Source organism: Cajanus cajan, chromosome 2 (genome assembly GCF_000230855.2).
Source record: "Cajanus cajan strain Asha chromosome 2, NIPB_CcT2T_4, whole genome shotgun sequence".
Lineage (NCBI taxonomy): Eukaryota > Viridiplantae > Streptophyta > Magnoliopsida > Fabales > Fabaceae > Cajanus > Cajanus cajan.
Window position 1 is genome coordinate 70,575,091 of NC_138518.1, and position 16,891 is coordinate 70,591,981.

Consider the following 16,891-nt stretch of genomic DNA (forward strand, 5'->3'; position numbering starts at 1 on the left):
TCTTGTACACATAGCACATCCACCCTATGTTTCAAGACCAGCTTCCTGATGATACCATGCTTTGTCTCACTTCCGAGACCTCTAACATTAAATGAGATAATCTTCATTGATCACTAATGTTAACCCCTTCATGTGTCTGGCGTTGTAACATCTTTGCTTGTTGAATGTCTCTATTTTCCAGATTACCAAACTGCTCCACAATCACCCCCTCATCGCCTTCATAGGTCACCCCTAACACCTTTGCCCTTTCCCATTGTTTCTTGGCCTCAATGATCTCATAATTAGCCCAGAACAATCGGTTGCAGTTCAATACATTTGTATCTGAAATGGAATTATTAGATGAGTTTAAATTCTGGCTCACTTGGCTTCTAACAGCTCGTGTCACCTTCCTTGACTTTGATTGATGCACCACATGTGTCAAGCATTGTATCTTTTTTGCCTCTCGCTCATCACACAGAGAATCCAAATTTATGTTGTCATCTAACACTGTTGGTGTAACATTTGCGACGGCCCCAACGGATCTATAGTTCATCTCTAGCATGACCTTCTTTGGCAGCTCGATCGCTTGCGTCAACAAATATACCAGTTCCCCGCACTGGTCTAAGATAGTCCCCTTGTCGGTCATACCCTCTAATTCCACCGTATTATTTTTGACCCTTTCGGAGTTGACATTGTCATTCTTTGGACTTGCTATTTGTGGCGATGCACGTGTTGAGCCCGGTGTTTGGATCGTTGCACGTGTTGAGCTCAAAATAAATCTATTGCATGTGGTTAAACTTGAAGTCCGAAGTATATTTGGATCTCGTAATAGGCAACCCCTCCCCCAAGTACATGGAAGTGACATTCTTCGGCTTGATGTAAGGTTTAGCCGACCTACTTCCCCATTTCCTGAACCTCGTTTTGGTGACCTTTTCCTGATTGATCTTCGATATCCACCTTTTTTCCTAACACAGTACCCTCCCCCCTCACCAACTCCCTGAAGCTACCTCGTTGTAGTATACTTTTCTCTGTGTTGTCTGACTTATCTATTGCTTCACTTTTCTTTGCTTCACTACACGCCACCTTTGAAATTCCCGCCATCCATTTGAATTTGAACAATCCGACCTAGCTCCGCTGTTGCTTCTACCTACTGGAGATATGTCCCGGGCAAAAGGATTGCCATCCCAGCTCTCCTCTTCTTCTATCATGTCTGAGATAGAATGTAAGTCCCCTCCACAAACACTTTCATTAGATTGTAAGATCTCTGAGTTGTCCCTTCATAGGTAACACTTGCAGTTTGGGTATAACCCCGCTGTTTCTTCGACTAGTCTGATTTGTGTTCGTATTCCATTGATCTTGAACCGGGAATGTTGTTGGATGGGTAGTTGTGATGAAGTTTTAATAAGCAGCCTCGCGCTCTCAATTGTCTTGAACGTGGCAGTATCTGAATCCACCTTAACCAAAGACCCTTGCATGCACACCACCTGAGAAAAACATTGTTCATTCCACATATGCAAAGGAACCCCGTAACACCTCACCCATGTTAATCGAGACCCAGGCAATGTTGTCGGATCCCAACGATTAATATCATAGAACAATGCCCAAAACTCACTATTTTCTCCCTTCTCTGCTTCCATAAGATCCATCTCCTGCAAGCCTAAAATCAAGACTAAATCATCTCCAAAGTATCTTAGTCGTACCTTTTCGTTCCCATGCAATGCTTGTAGCCCTTCAAGTCTGTCAAAATCCTCCAGTGAGTGTAACCTTGCCACCCAACTCTCCTGAAGCCATTCACTGCACTCCTCGGGCACTTTCATTGTAATTTCAGTCCATTCTTCGTCCTCACTATTACCTTGGATTGATGGTTTTTTCTCACACCACATCACCTTCTGTGTCCTGATCCCCCTTGTATGACGGAATCGTGGGGCTACCGTCTTCACCTCCTGGTGTATCTTTTGGACTGCATTTCCGTTAACCACATCAACGTATGACCTTTGGGTGTCCTTCCTTCCAACCTCACGTCGATATATTTTTGTCTCATGTTTCTTCTTCCTCGTTTCTTCCTTAGAGAACCTTGAGATGTTTACGTTGAGCTTAACACTCCCAATGTAGATTTTATCCAGCCGAACCTCGAGTGCTTTTACGTCCCACACGTCAATGAACTTGACGAATCCGTACAAGTATCCTTTAGCATTCCTTCTTGCAGCAATGAAGACCTCCCACACTCTACCCCACCTCTGAAACACTTTCCATAGATCTTGCTCACGATACGACGGTGGAAACTTCTCAAAATAGAAAGATGTAATTCGTCCATTCATCTTCATGCTTTTTAAAAATGACATCCTTGTATCTTAACGTAGACTTAGAGTGAAATGAAACTAAAAATAGCTTATATTAAGAACTAATAACTTTTCTCTGTTTAAGATTTCTTTAAGTGAAAGCATATATAACTCGTAATCTAAAAAAGTGATAATTTAAATGTGACTTTTACACAAGTAATTTTTTATTTTAAAAAAATTATTATTAAATAAAAACTTATTTTTTTACCAAATAAAACAATTATTAAATACTTATCTACACATGAATGATCAAAATTTATTGGAAAAGAAACATTAGGTTGGTAGTGGAAGGTTGTTTAAGTAGTATACATAAAATATTCTAATCTAATTATCGTCATTGTAAAAAAGAAATAATTGCACAATAATATTAAATACTATATTTATTAAATTAATACAGGTAATTTAAAAAATGTTATAAAAAAAACTTTATACACAATTAATTTCATTTATTTAGCAAATATGTAGCATATAATTCAGTTGCTTCAACAAAATATATAATTGTTGTAAACTCTTTTGTAGTAAGTTCAATTATTATGGATAACAAAGATATATTTATCATAATTATTAAATACATCACAAATTTCACTAATAACATTTATTAAAAATTATTTTATCAAAAGCCTCCTTATTACCAAATTTAATGTCTAAAAAGTATATTATTTTTTATTTATCATATTTTGATATGTAGAACAAAATAGTCTTTATCAAATAAAAAAAATAGTTAATGAATTAAATTTTAACAAAAAAAAAAATCAAATGCACGTTAAGCATAATGTCCAAATACATATTTTAAATAAAATACTAAGTGTTATTAAAAATTAAATATGTTTTAAAAATATGTTTCAGTTATTAATGTTTATAACCATTTTTTAAAGCAATAGAACTTAAATAAACATTACCTTTGAAGTATGTCATACATAGGGATGGTAATGGAGCCCCATGGGACGGGTAATAGTAAATTCATCCCCATCTCGATGTATGAAAATTGGTCTCATACCTATCTCATATCCACGCGTGTATTCATTAAACGGGTATCCATGAATTTCTTGAATACCCACGGTTATCCATGAATATCTATGGATATTTATAAATTTTTTAAGAAATTAAATAAATTATATTATAAATAATTTTAAATTTATATTTAATGTCAATGAAATATTAAAAATAAAAATTCAATGTTAATTTTGAATTTGTATTTAACGTTAATTCGGTTGAAATAATAATAAAAATGCAAGATATCAATAACTTAAAATACATCAATCTTACACAAGTAAGGGAAAGTCTCATATCATAAAGTTGCAATAATTAAATCTCATAATTCCAAACGTAAGTAAACAACTTAAAATACATAAATCTTATTGGTCCAATCAAAGCTAGAAAATTAATCAAATTACATCCAACATAATTCTATGGAAAGAAAATAAGATGAGAGTGTAGTTTTAGGATTATGTGGTATAAGGATAATTAAGATATTTAATAAATATTATTAAATGGGTACCCACAGGTATGTATATCATACCCGCCCCTGCCCCATTTATAAACGGGTAAAAAATTATTCGTCCACATTATCCGCGGGTATTCAATTAGCCTATCCATTTATTATCCTTAGCAAATTTTATCCACATATACCTGCAGGTGCGGGTATTTTTGCGATTCCTAGTCATACACGTAGGGCTCACAAAGAGATTTGATCAAAACAAAGCCAAAAGTCTGCTGATCCTTAGTTGAAGATAAATCAAAAACAAAACATGGACAAAGTCAAAGTAAAACGAAGATTTGATATAGATACATTTGGATCAAAAAGAATAAAGTGCATATCAGTTTTAATCAAGTCTAGTCCATCGAGAAAAATTGAGAAAGCTTAAAAATGATTTTAAGATTAAAAAAAAAAAAAATTATGAAAACTTGTTCTAGGTCCTGAGCTTCGATTCTTTGGCATGAAATCGATTCTCACAAAGTGGAACAAAAATAAAAATAAAAAGTGACACAAATGATTTTTGAACATGAAATTCTCATTCAAAATTGATTCCTTGAAAAGCAATTGATTCTCGTGAGAAGGAATTGATTCCCTCACAAAATAATTGATTCCCATAAACTTGTATAATTTTTAATAAGTATAATCTTTAAATGATTATTTTCTTAACTAAGTGATTTCGAAAATTAGAAAAATATTTTTAAGAATAAAATTATATTTATATCTTTAGGAATTGCTTCGTGTTTTCTATCTTCCAGTCCTATAGAAAGAAAAAAAGTTTTTCATTGAAAAAGTTACACATAAAAGAAAGAAAGAAAAACTGAGTTATTTTGTTTCAATACTTAGAGTTTTGTGAGTCAAAATATTGATATTCAATTTATGTTATTTTGTTGAGAAATTAATCTAAAATTTTTATCATGAACAAAAAATTGTGAATAAAGAGTCATGAATAAAACTTCATGTTATCTCTATAAAAAAGGAGAATTGTGATGAGAGTAGTTAGCCACTTAAAAGGTGTCACCATATAGAAGGGGTCAAGACCTAAAAAGAGAGGTTGATTTCATCCTATCAATTCTAGAATCCTCTTTGAAAAAGAGAGAATTGGAGTTAGAAAATTCTTGTACTCCTCTTTGAGAGAAAGAGATAATTATTTTCACCACATTTGGTGAGAATTGAAACATAATTATTCGAGAGGGATGAGGTTCTTTTAAGTTATCTTGTTGAGAAAAAGAGACTATTTGTAATCCTATTTTCATAATGAAAATTTGTTATTAGACTAAGTATTGTGATTTTTCTTTGATACATTGAGAAGATTTTCCACGTAAAAATTCTGGTATTATTCTTCTATGATAAAACTTGTGTACAATTTCATAAGTGTAGTCAATGTTGTTTTCCGATCATAATTAGAGATTCACCTTGATAATATATATTTATATTTAATGCATAGCTAATTTCATCTAATTAATATATATTAATGTATATTATCAAGGTACATCTCTCATTTTTTTTATTAAAGAACAACATCAACTACATCTAGAAAACTGTAACTAAATTTTATCCTTTTATTTATTATTCTTATTTTCACTTTTGCATAATATCTATTTTGCATTTACAAATGTGAGACTTAAATTAATTAACTCACATGTTCTTGCTACTAAGAATTAACTTTTTACTTACTTTGTTTTGAAAATGAAGGGTGGATTTTCTTGGTGGTTCTAGTTGTAGTTCTCACTCAAATGAGAGTTGCTAGTAGTATATTCTAAAATAGGTTTTCTCTAGTGACTTATTAATAAAGTGAGATGGTGAAAAGCATCCTAGGATGGATTGTCAAAGACAATTCTTTAATTGTGAAATGTTTATTGAATTATAAACTCTATAGTAAAAAAATTTCAAGTATAACTTAGAGACTATATATATGTCTATAATTTATTCTAAATTCTAAAATATAAATATATATATATATATATATATATATATATATATATATATATATATATACACGTCGTAGTTTAGGGTAAACTATGATAAAATTAAAGTGTGATGTATTCTTTTGGCACTCTTTTCTATGTTACTTTAATTATTTTTTATTAATTCATATTAATATTTCATTTTGACTTTTTTATTAAAATTAATTTGAAGTTCTTCTTCATATCATTCTATATTTTATTTTTCACTGTTAAAGGTTTTCAAAGTGTAATATTTTTAAATATTGAATAACTTAATTCACTTTTCTCAAGTTATTGATTAAATTACTTGCTTAACACATATATTGATTAATATCATTTTAAAATAATTAAAAATAATTCTACATGTTTACAATTTTATTTAAATAATCTCAATATCTTTAATCTAATTTACGCAATTATGTAGCATATTTTGTGTTTTAGAGTCTTATTTATGTCAAAAATTATTATTCTAATTTTGTTTGATTAATTTGTATAATTTTTTTTTTTAGATATTTTTAATTCTTTTAGTCAAGTTTCGAGATGTATGGAGGAAGAACTAATAACATTAGGAGCATTGCTCGAAGTGAGGAAAACATGCTCTATAAAAATTGCATGGTCACGCAAAGGGAGTCATCTAGCCAACTCAAAAGACATCCTCAAAGCATTATGAAAAGTTCACTCAAGTAAGACATTTGAGCATTCTAAGCAAGTTAATATAGCAATGTAAGCATGGATACGTCATCAAACTCACTCAAGTGAGCCAACCTGTTGTTTAAGCGAGCCTATGCAAAAAAAAAAAAAAAAAAACCCATTAAGAAGTTATAAAATTAGAGCAACAACTCACTTTGTTTTTTTTTTTTTTTGTATTACTTATAGATATTAGAGAGTGAGAGTGATAGCATTGTAATCATGGATCCATCAACGATCTTCATTTTGCGTTTATGAGTGAATTCCTTAGCAATGTGCAACTAAGTTTTCTACGGTTAGAAATTGACGTAGTTGTTATACTCATGTAATCTTCTTTATTTTCATTCAATTCATTTTTTTATTCTCGATTCTTACTTTGGTCAATGCATGATATTAACTAAGAGTGAAAAACTCTAAGAATTACAATCTAGATAAAACGTTGGTAATATTTATTTTCCAGGAATATATGAAAGCTTTATTAGTCAATTTTTAGATTCATGAGCTTGTTTAACAAAAATTATAAAAGAATTAAAAATTCCATGAAATAACCAAAAAAATTTTGCCTAAGGAACTAGTGTTTAAACATATTTGAGAACTATGAATTAACTATATAATCTCTAATATTAAATAAAAATTGAGACAAACTCACATGAAAAAAGTTAGTAAAATCAATCTTCGGTTGTTCTTATCATTTTATAAATTCAAATTCTTCATTACTTTATTACTTTCATAATTTTATAAATTTCATATATTTCATGTTAAATAATTTTAAATTTCTTTAATTATTTATTTAGTACCATAATTAAATAATTATAACTCAAGTATTTATAGATTCGATAATTTGAACTTCTATTACTACCTAAAATAACTTATATACTTGTCAAATGCATATTAATAATCTTTAATTGATATAATTTTATTGTCAATATTTCAATTACGGTACATAATTTATTTTTTTTTACAAGTAGTTAAATAAAAAATTACAATCATGTATAGAGAATTATTCGATACTTTATTTAGCATATGACGAATTCCCTATCCCAGGAACCATATTTTAAATTTTTAATATATATTTTTGTAGCTTTATGGTTAAGAGTACGCTTAAGGGTGTTTAAAGTATTTACTATTTAGTTAAGGGTTGGTCTGAAATAATTCAGACAGTGATATTGGGTTGAAGGCAGCCCAAACACCGGTCCCTCTTACCGGACGAAGCCCATAATACAAAAAAAAAAAAAACTATATGTTATATTACTATATAAACTTACAATGAGGTTTTCTTTATTAGAAGGCAACATAGAACTCAATATATTATAATTAATTCAGCATATGCTATCATATATTATTTTTGTATAATTAAGTTCATCCAAATCTTTTTGACAATTCAAACGAATTTTGGGCAGATTATGTAAATTTCTATTTTGATGGCTAAACTCAATTAAAAATTTTCAAATTCTGAGATGAATTTTAGAGACATTACATAACTTATTATATTATAGATTTGTTTTTGCAAAGTTTGTTTCAAGAACAAATTTTGGTTAGAAAAGAGAAAATAAAACATCTAGTTAAAATTTGATTGAAAATGTGAAATTTTCAATAGCCATACATAATTTTATCTTTTAGAAAATTCTGACATGTAAAATTATGAGATCGAGACTTGAATAGGGAGTGATGCTTAAGTAAAATTGTGAAATCATTCTAAAAATTGTTGTTTCCATTTTTGAAGGAAGAAACATAAAAGAAGTAGAAAACAGAAAAAATAGAATTGTTATTAGGAAAAGAAGATAAAGCATTCATATAAGTTAGTTTAAGTAACCAAAATGCATGGAGAGGATTTTCTTGCTGTTGTGTGGGGACCACAAGTGCCATTAATTATACATTTTACAATCCAAACTAACACGCTTTCTTCTGCAATCACCTTTTGTGTGAACCATCCTACTCTTTTTCTTTTTCTTTTTAAATAATTCCCACCTTTTATTTTTATTTTTATTTTATAAGATATGTTACCAATGAAGAAAACAAAAATAATATTTGCATTTCAACATTTAAAGCATTTTATACTACCTTACAAGAATAAAAAGAATTTCATGTTTTAGAATGTATATTTTTATTTTACTACCTAAACAAATTATCTAAAAATAATTACTATATAATTTCTATGTATAAACTATTGCCACTGTACATGGCCCAAAACTTCTAAACTTCTAAGGATTTGGAGAAGAAATTAACTATGATCATAGGTGATCTTCAAGCTTTTATCTTGCTTGAATATTTTTATGTTTCCTGTTAGGAAAAAAAAATCTAAATGGTTACAGACAATAACAACCTACCAACAAATAAAAAGAAAATTGTTGGGACATATATATGTAGATATATCACTTTGAAGAATAGTATCATTTTTTTTTTTCTTCTTATCTCTCCTTATTATAATAAATTATATAAAAGAAACATCAGTCACGTTTGAATTTCCATTTCCTTTCCATGCCCCAAACGTATTAAACATTATGTAATACTTTAGGCATCTGATAGATATTATAAGAGTTGAAATAGGAGACAAGACAAGGTATGATTTTAGAGCATAGTTTAAAGACAAGGTATGATTTTAGAGCGTAGTTTAAGAAAGAGATGGATGTAACGTAAGTTGTCTATCCAAAGAAGAAAACTAAAGAGACAGTTGCACGACTCATAATTGGATGCCCTGCAAGCTGAGGACACTGCTTTAGTGATACCAATATAATTGTAAATTTAGTTTCTCCCTGTAATATTATATTCGTGATTTTCTTCACCAAATTTTTTATTTCCTAATTTTAGGACTTTATAAAATTGATAATTTTAAATACTATTTTTAAATGTTTTGCTGATTGTTGAGATGTCATGAATTAAGATTAATTAAATGACATGATAATTAATATTTAATTGTATTTATATTAAATTCATTTTTATTTTTATTTTATTTTCCTTTTTTTATTTTTTATTTTAAGAATTAAAAGTATAATTTAGTTTAAATATTACTATAACGAAACATATAGTTCCTACATTAGACGTTATATTTACTAGTAATGAACCAACTACTAATTTAGGATTATATATATACATACATATACGAGAATATGTATTATATATCCTTCATATAAAGGTAAAATAACTATACAAATACACATAATATAAGTACGGTATTCCAGTAAAAGCAAATCATACGACATAAATTATCGGTCAAGCAACTCCTATACATAATACTACACAACAATAAAACCAAAAAGACTTCACTCTACCATTCACTAGATGGTCTCCCTCAGTCTATCCTTACTTTGCTCCTATATTGAGTATAATCATCACAATCCAAATTACATGAAAACATACAGGGATAAACTAGAATTTAAAGCATCAACATATACAACAAGATTTTACAGCACAACTCATATTTTTCAGCATCAACACTTCAACACATTCAAATCTATCAATTTTACAACTACATCTACTACAAAACAAGGTCAACTTAAACAAGACAACATCAACCTCAATTTTCAAAACATTAACATACTTCATCACAGATTAGCATTGCATATGAACAACACAATTCAATCAGCATCTCATATGCATAACACAACAACTATATGTGTTAGCACACATTTCAACTAGGAAATCTCTTACAACATAGGATAAATAATTTAAGTGAATTGATCCTATCAAACCAACAATATAGGATATGATGATCTTTTTTGCTTACTAGATCAACAACAAATTGAATATCAATCCACAATATAACAATTTAGTTTCTCGAATGTTACCACTTAAGCAAGGAGTCTAGTTCTATTATATGGGTAGAATGACTAGATATAAGTCTACCATGACATTGACAAACTTAATTAAGCCTCCTATAAGATTAGTCCACCAACTACCATCTAAATACTATACCCTTTTAATACTTGATTAAGAACTAAGTTTCTGACTTCGTACTTTACTTAGCTAGTCACTTGTAGTTAGTATAACTCAATCTGAACCCTATACTTTGATTTTTTTGTACATATGGCTTGACCTTACTCACACACGATACCAACAAAGTCATAGAAAAGACTCAACACAACTATATACACTTTAAGGGTTAACTTCTCAATAAAAGTTTTTTAACCAATTGGACTCTTAGAACACTACAACATAATACCACACAATGGGATATACAACTTTGAAAAAACTCTCCTCTAGTCCTAGGTTGGTCATCACAACTCAATAACATCATACATAAATGTCTAAAGCATTCTCAAACATGAATTATCTCAACAACACAACAACATAATACATATAACAATTTCAACACAGCTACACAATCACACAACCTACAATTCGTCTCAACTTTCAAATAACAACTTGCAACATAATCATCACATACAACCTCATCCATGCAACTGATTCATCCTCATTTAGTCATCAAATAACTCAATTAACAAGTATTCCAGAACTCATCAAATCAAACATATAAATTAGATCGTATAATATTTTAAATTCAATTCAGCAGTACGTATAAATATGTATTTTGAGATTTGATCCATATTTATAATTCAAATGTAATTTGAAGATTATAAAATGTTGTTTTTTTAATTTATAAATTTAAATGTTATAATTAGTATCATGATATGTGAAAATTTGTTTCATCTTTTGTCAGATATCTTGATAAATGAAATTGCGAGATTAATACTTGTGTAATGGGGTAGTGACATGTAAGAAATTATAGAATATGACAAAAAAAATATTATAAAATGCATAATATATTATAAACTAACTCCTTAACATGATACAAATCTTTAGTACTTTTTTTTTTGACAACCAAAATCTTAAGTACTTAAGATATGTACCTACTTGAATTAAGAAGTTATTTAATTAATATATCAGAAAGGGTAAATTAAGAGACTTGGTAAAGGTAAACAACGGTGGAGAGTTACGGGCAGAGGAGATTAAAAATGCTTACAAATATTATTCTGTAATTTTGGTTTTGATAATGATATTTTCATCCGTAAATATAGACTTACTAAATCGAATCACGTAAAACTTGTGTAATGGGTTTTAATAATGCATTTGCTAATCACTCGTATTTATCAAAGCAAGTGGAAAAAGGGATGAAGATGGAACATTTTGAAGACCTTGTTTTATGAGCATTAATGATATATAGCAATGCTTTAGAAATTTTAGAAATTATTGAAATGATTTTTCCTCTTTTAATAAATTTTTTTCATTTATTAATAAATGTCGTTTTGCTTATTCAAAACTAAAGTTTTCATGCTTGCCATATTCAAGATTATTTTCAAGTTTGTGTCAGGGTTAACAAATTTATCTTCGTAATAAACTATTTTCCCTATAAAAAAATTGTGAAAATTTACAAAAGTGATTATCATGTATGATTCTTCTACAAATATTTTAAAAAAAAAAACACCATAAATTTCTTTAAAATGAGCCTATTAAATCAAAATTTATTACCTAAAAGTCATTTTAATCAAGTTGTTTGATCAGATGTTTCTCTAACTATATATATTATAAGATTTCAATTGAAATAAAACATTATTTCATACTTATGAAAAAGATTCGAATTATAAATAATTTGATTAAAAAACATAACAAGTATTATTTATTTTAACTCACATCAATTTTCATCTTATTTATTAAAATTCAGTATCATACATTTGGAAAAAAAAATTTAACCGTTTTAGAATTTTTTTAAAAAAATTACAAAAAAAAATATCCCCACACTTTATTTAAAAAATAGAACTTTACTATAATAAGTCAGAATTTGGTTCAATGGTTTCTGGTAATTTAAAAATTATAAAAAAAAAATGTAAGGAGACCACTGTAGTCAGGTCAGAATTTGACACCAAATTCTGACCTGTTACAGTAAAGGAGTTTATTTTTGTAAATAAAATATGGAAGAGTTTATTTTTGTATTTTTTTTTAAATTCTAAATCAGTAAAAAAATTCACATTTGGAATTAGCAAAAGTATTTTTTGTAGCCTTAATTCAAAAAGAAGCTATAATGGTCTATAAAATTTTTTCATGAATCTGAGGATGTGGGCCCTGAAGCCAGAATCGGACTGAATTGCTTGTAACTGAACGACCCATTTTCTTCCAAATCCTATGTCTAAAAGATTAAACTATGAGATATTTGCCTTTTTTAAGCACCACTATCCTTCCTACTTCTCTACTTTGTCTCACAACAAACTCTCTTTTGGAAAACAATTCCAAATCCCTCTGTCCCACATTGTCTATATGAAACTACTGTTTCCTACTCTGCATATTATCTAGTTTTCTTACCTTCTAGTATAGGTAATTTACAAGTAATTACTTTCTTCATTTAAGGGCCTCAAATTTTCAATTTAAAGCAAGATTCAAATGATCAAATCTCAAACATATTTTTCAGTGAATGTTCAAATTCTGGTGTCTAACTGTTGTGTCTTTTTACTTCTTTGTTTTTTCTTTTCCCCTTCTTAGGTGATATTTTTTGTATTCACTCACATGGTATGTTCTTTTTCTTTTATTTTAAATTTGTGATTCTGTTGATTTGTGTCAACTACTTCTGCAGAAAGAGCAATGAGTACAGGAGACAGGCAAAGAATGCATGAACAAAGTGGTTGCTTTGATCCCAACACAATGGGAGAAAGTGTTACCTCTCTGAAGGATAACTTTCCTCAAAACCCTCTACCTCCATCACCTATGGTTGTGGTAGGCAACACCACAAACAGCAATAGCCTGGAAGAGAATCTCAAGCTTTCGGTGGATGAGCTCTCCTACAACCATCACAATCCAGAAGATGTCTCCACCTATGCAAATGGAGTCACTGCCTCATCTATTGACATCTTACATCCACAACATCTAGGTTTGAACATGGGGAACACCTTTAACAACAACAACAACAACATGGATAACCATTTGGTGCAAGAGGTGATTGATGCCCTTTCCTATCAGCACTCCACTTGGGACCAGGAATCACAAGACATGGCATATGCTAATCACACACAACAACAACAACAACCAAATGAACAACAATTTCAACAAAGTCAAAGCTACAACCCCTCTTCCATACTAGACCCTCCTTACCCTTCACCAGATCTCCTAAACCTTCTCCACTTACCAAGATGCTCAACCTCATCTTTGCTCACAAACCCAACTCCAAATTTTCAAAATCCAATGGCCTTTCTCGGAGAGTTTCCAATAGGATCAGACAACACAAGTGCATGTGCATCCTCAGTTTTGTATGATCCTCTATTCCATCTCAACCTGCCTCCACAGCCTCCAGCCCTCAGAGAGCTGTTTCAGTCTCTCCCCCGTGGCTACAGCTTGCCAACCAACTCCAGGAATGGTTCACTCTTTGGTGGAGGGGATGAGATGGAGCCAGATGACATGGGAGTGCTCGAATTCAACAGGGTCACACCTTCTGTGGCCAAAAGAAGGGGTGGCAAAGCTACCAAACATTTTGCAACTGAGAAACAAAGAAGAGAGCAACTCAATGGAAAATACCAAATCTTGAGGAGTCTCATCCCAAACCCCACCAAGGTATTATGAACTTTCTACAATGTTTATTTTTAGCCCCCTAAAGAATTCAAAAGTCAGATACAATACCATTTGTGCAATTGGTGTTGATCTTAAACTCCAATTTCGGAGAACAACATCAACTATACTTATGGTAGTGTACCTAAGTTTTGTTCATAGAATAAATCATCTTTTGATCTCTCATTTATGAAATGATTTTGTCCTTCACAACAAATTATATCTTTTTTTTGTCTCATTTATGAAAACAAGGACCAAAAAGAGACGTTTTATTTTTTTGAGGAATACATTTTCTTTTCTATGGATCTAACACAGATTGATAGAGCATCTGTGGTGGGAGATGCCATTGACTATATAAGAGAACTGATTAGAACAGTCAATGAGCTCAAACTATTGGTGGAGAAGAAAAGATATGGGAAGGAGAGGTGCAAGAGGCCAAAAACAGAAGAAGATGCTGCTGAGAGCTGTAACATAAAGCCTTTTAGTGATCCAGACGGGGGCATAAGAACCTCATGGCTCCAGAGGAAATCCAAAGACAGTGAGGTTGATGTCCGAATTATCGACGATGATGTCACAATCAAACTCTTTCAGAGGAAGAAGATTAACTGTCTGGTGTTTGTCTCCAAAGTTCTGGATGAACTTCAGCTGGAACTTCACCATGTTGCAGGTGGACATGTTGGTGAATATTGCAGCTTCTTGTTTAATAGCAAGGTTGACATAAAACTAACTGTGTAGTTATAAATTCCTTGCATGAACAGAATTATCGCCTTGTTGTTTGTGGTTGTATATTTAACTGTGAGTTGTTTCACTGTGGCAGATAATTGAAGGTTCTTCTGTCTATGCAAGTGCCATAGCCAATAGGGTGATTGATGTTTTGGACACTCAATACGCAGCGGCAGTTCCACATACAAACAGCTATTAGAGAAGGAAAGTATAGTGTCAAGATCAGTCATTACATGCTTAACTTGTTTAGTAATGATTATAATAATGATATTAATAAGTTCATGGACACAAAAAGATAGGAAAATTTATTAGTTCAACAATTTCAGACCTATTCATGATAAAATTTCTTCAATTCTGATACAAGGATATTGTTAAACTTTAATTTGGAGTCGGAGTGACACAACAAAGTTATTTTGGTAGTGTTATACACAAAAAGGCGTTTTTTTTCTCATACATTTTAACTTTGTATTTTAGTTTAGCAACAGGCATTATGCCCGATGAAGAAATGAATGCATTATGTTATTTTCACAAATGACCATTGAGTGGTTGATAATTTTGGCATATAACTACTTAATTATAGTTATAATTCTCACTATTTTCCATTTCCACGAGAGATTTGTCAATGACATGAAATCAGCATTGCTGCAACAAGTAAAAAAATAAATAAATAAAATTACTTTTTATATAAAATTATGATAATAGTAACAACTAAATTATGCATATATATATATTAATTTAAATAATTATTTACATGATACGTATTTTTTAGTTGGTTTTATAGATTACATTTTAATGTTATATGTTACATCAAGGAAACAAATTCTCTACCACATTAAAATGTAAACATTTTATCTAAAATGAAATTCCAACCATATAAATATACAAAATCAAATGATTTTATAAATAAGTATAACATATATAATAAAATTATATATAATAGAAATTTTATATATATATGTATGTATGTGTGTGTTTGTGTAATAGGTTAATTTCATAATAGTAAAGATATTATAAAAGAAAATAAGTAAAAGAATAAAATCAAAAGGTAAAAAATGAATTTATGTATTGAAATTGAAATAATTTATTGTAAGATAAATGCTATTAATACAATATCTAATACACTCTCTTGATTATACTCATTTATATTAAGTAAAATTCATTAAAAATTATAATTTTATAAGTTTCCATTCTTATTTAAGGAATTTTACTCATAATTTTGTAGTTTTCAATCTATTTTAACCAATAAAAAATATTAAAATATTAAAATGGGCATTACTAGTAGTCTTCCTCATTACAATATTGAATTAGGATTTTAAAAGACTTTTTTAGTTTAAAAAAATCCTGCAGATTTTAAAAGACTTTGTAAGATTTTCATGACTTTTAAGATTTTGCAGGATTCTACAAGACTTAAAATCAGGATTTTAATGGATTCTGCAAGACTTTAAATCAGGATTTTAATGGATTATGTGAGATTTTGTAAAATTTTCATAGATTTTTGACATTTGATAAGATTTCAAAAAAAATTTCATACATTTAAATTTATAGAGTCAAAGACAAAAATAATAAAAAATAATAATGTCTAGATAAATATAATAATAATAATAATTCTCCATAATATCTTATCCTCTTAAATAACATTCACCCACATATTCATAGCTATACTAGCCCTTCAAGCATTAGCGTCTTTTCGCTCTTGCTCCTGGGTTTGAATAATAGGTTCAAAAGTATGATCTTCATTAACTGGTAACGTTTAAGATGAAGGTTCATCCACCGCTTCAATTGAAAATTCATCATAACAACATTCTTTACGTAAAAAGTTATGTAGTGATGCACATACTAACACAAGTTCTACTTGTGTCAAATAAAAATGGAGGTACTGACTTAAAAATTGTGAACCTTGATTTAAAAATACCAAATATTTTCTCGATCACATTCCTTAAAGACAAATAATGAAGATTGAACAATTCTTTCTCATTTTCAAGGTCATTAGCCTGACCTGCAAAATCTTGTAAATGATATCTTACACCTCGAAATGGAGCTAAAAATTGACGTCGATTAGGAAATCCACAATCCACCAAAAAAAATATTTACCTAATTACATATGCAATATATATAATATTAGTATAATAAAAATAATTATTATTGTTATTATTTAAAGAATAAGCATTTAGATATATATAGAATATATATATATATATATATATATATATATATTA

The 16,891-nt window shown here is 29.6% G+C and overlaps 2 protein-coding genes across 3 annotated transcripts; one reads left to right on the top strand and one right to left on the bottom strand.

Annotated features, from left to right (window-relative positions):
• Positions 1-1,256: 1,256 nt before the first annotated feature.
• Positions 1,257-2,303, bottom strand: LOC145955173 (uncharacterized). The gene has a single exon (XM_083069881.1). The coding sequence runs from the start codon at positions 2,301-2,303 to the stop codon at positions 1,257-1,259; it is 1,047 nt and encodes a 348-aa protein (XP_082926007.1).
• A 10,258-nt stretch (positions 2,304-12,561) lies between these two features.
• LOC109812824 (transcription factor bHLH89) lies at positions 12,562-15,100 on the top strand. 2 transcript variants are annotated; one of them, XM_020376886.3, is made up of 4 exons: positions 12,562-12,731; positions 12,988-13,958; positions 14,268-14,663; positions 14,770-15,100. In XM_020376886.3, exons 2-4 carry the CDS (start codon positions 12,996-12,998, stop codon positions 14,872-14,874), a joined length of 1,464 nt encoding a protein of 487 aa, XP_020232475.3. In that variant the 5' UTR covers positions 12,562-12,731; positions 12,988-12,995; the 3' UTR covers positions 14,875-15,100. The 2 variants fall into 2 exon arrangements, with proteins under 2 accessions (XP_020232475.3, XP_029130106.2); XM_029274273.2 differs by lacking the exon at positions 12,562-12,731 and adding an exon at positions 12,807-12,896.
• Positions 15,101-16,891: the final 1,791 nt, after the last annotated feature.

Bases quoted from the DNA above. Each gene is read 5' to 3' on its own strand.
- LOC145955173 (XM_083069881.1), bottom strand. From the start codon at position 2,303: ATGAAGATGAATGGACGAATTACATCTTTCTATTTTGAGAAGTTTCCA.
- LOC109812824 (XM_020376886.3), top strand. From the start codon at position 12,996: ATGAGTACAGGAGACAGGCAAAGAATGCATGAACAAAGTGGTTGCTTT. The intron at 13,959-14,267 runs GTATTATGAACT...GATCTAACACAG, and splicing joins TCATCCCAAACCCCACCAAG to ATTGATAGAGCATCTGTGGT. The intron at 14,664-14,769 runs GTTGACATAAAA...TCACTGTGGCAG, and splicing joins GCTTCTTGTTTAATAGCAAG to ATAATTGAAGGTTCTTCTGT.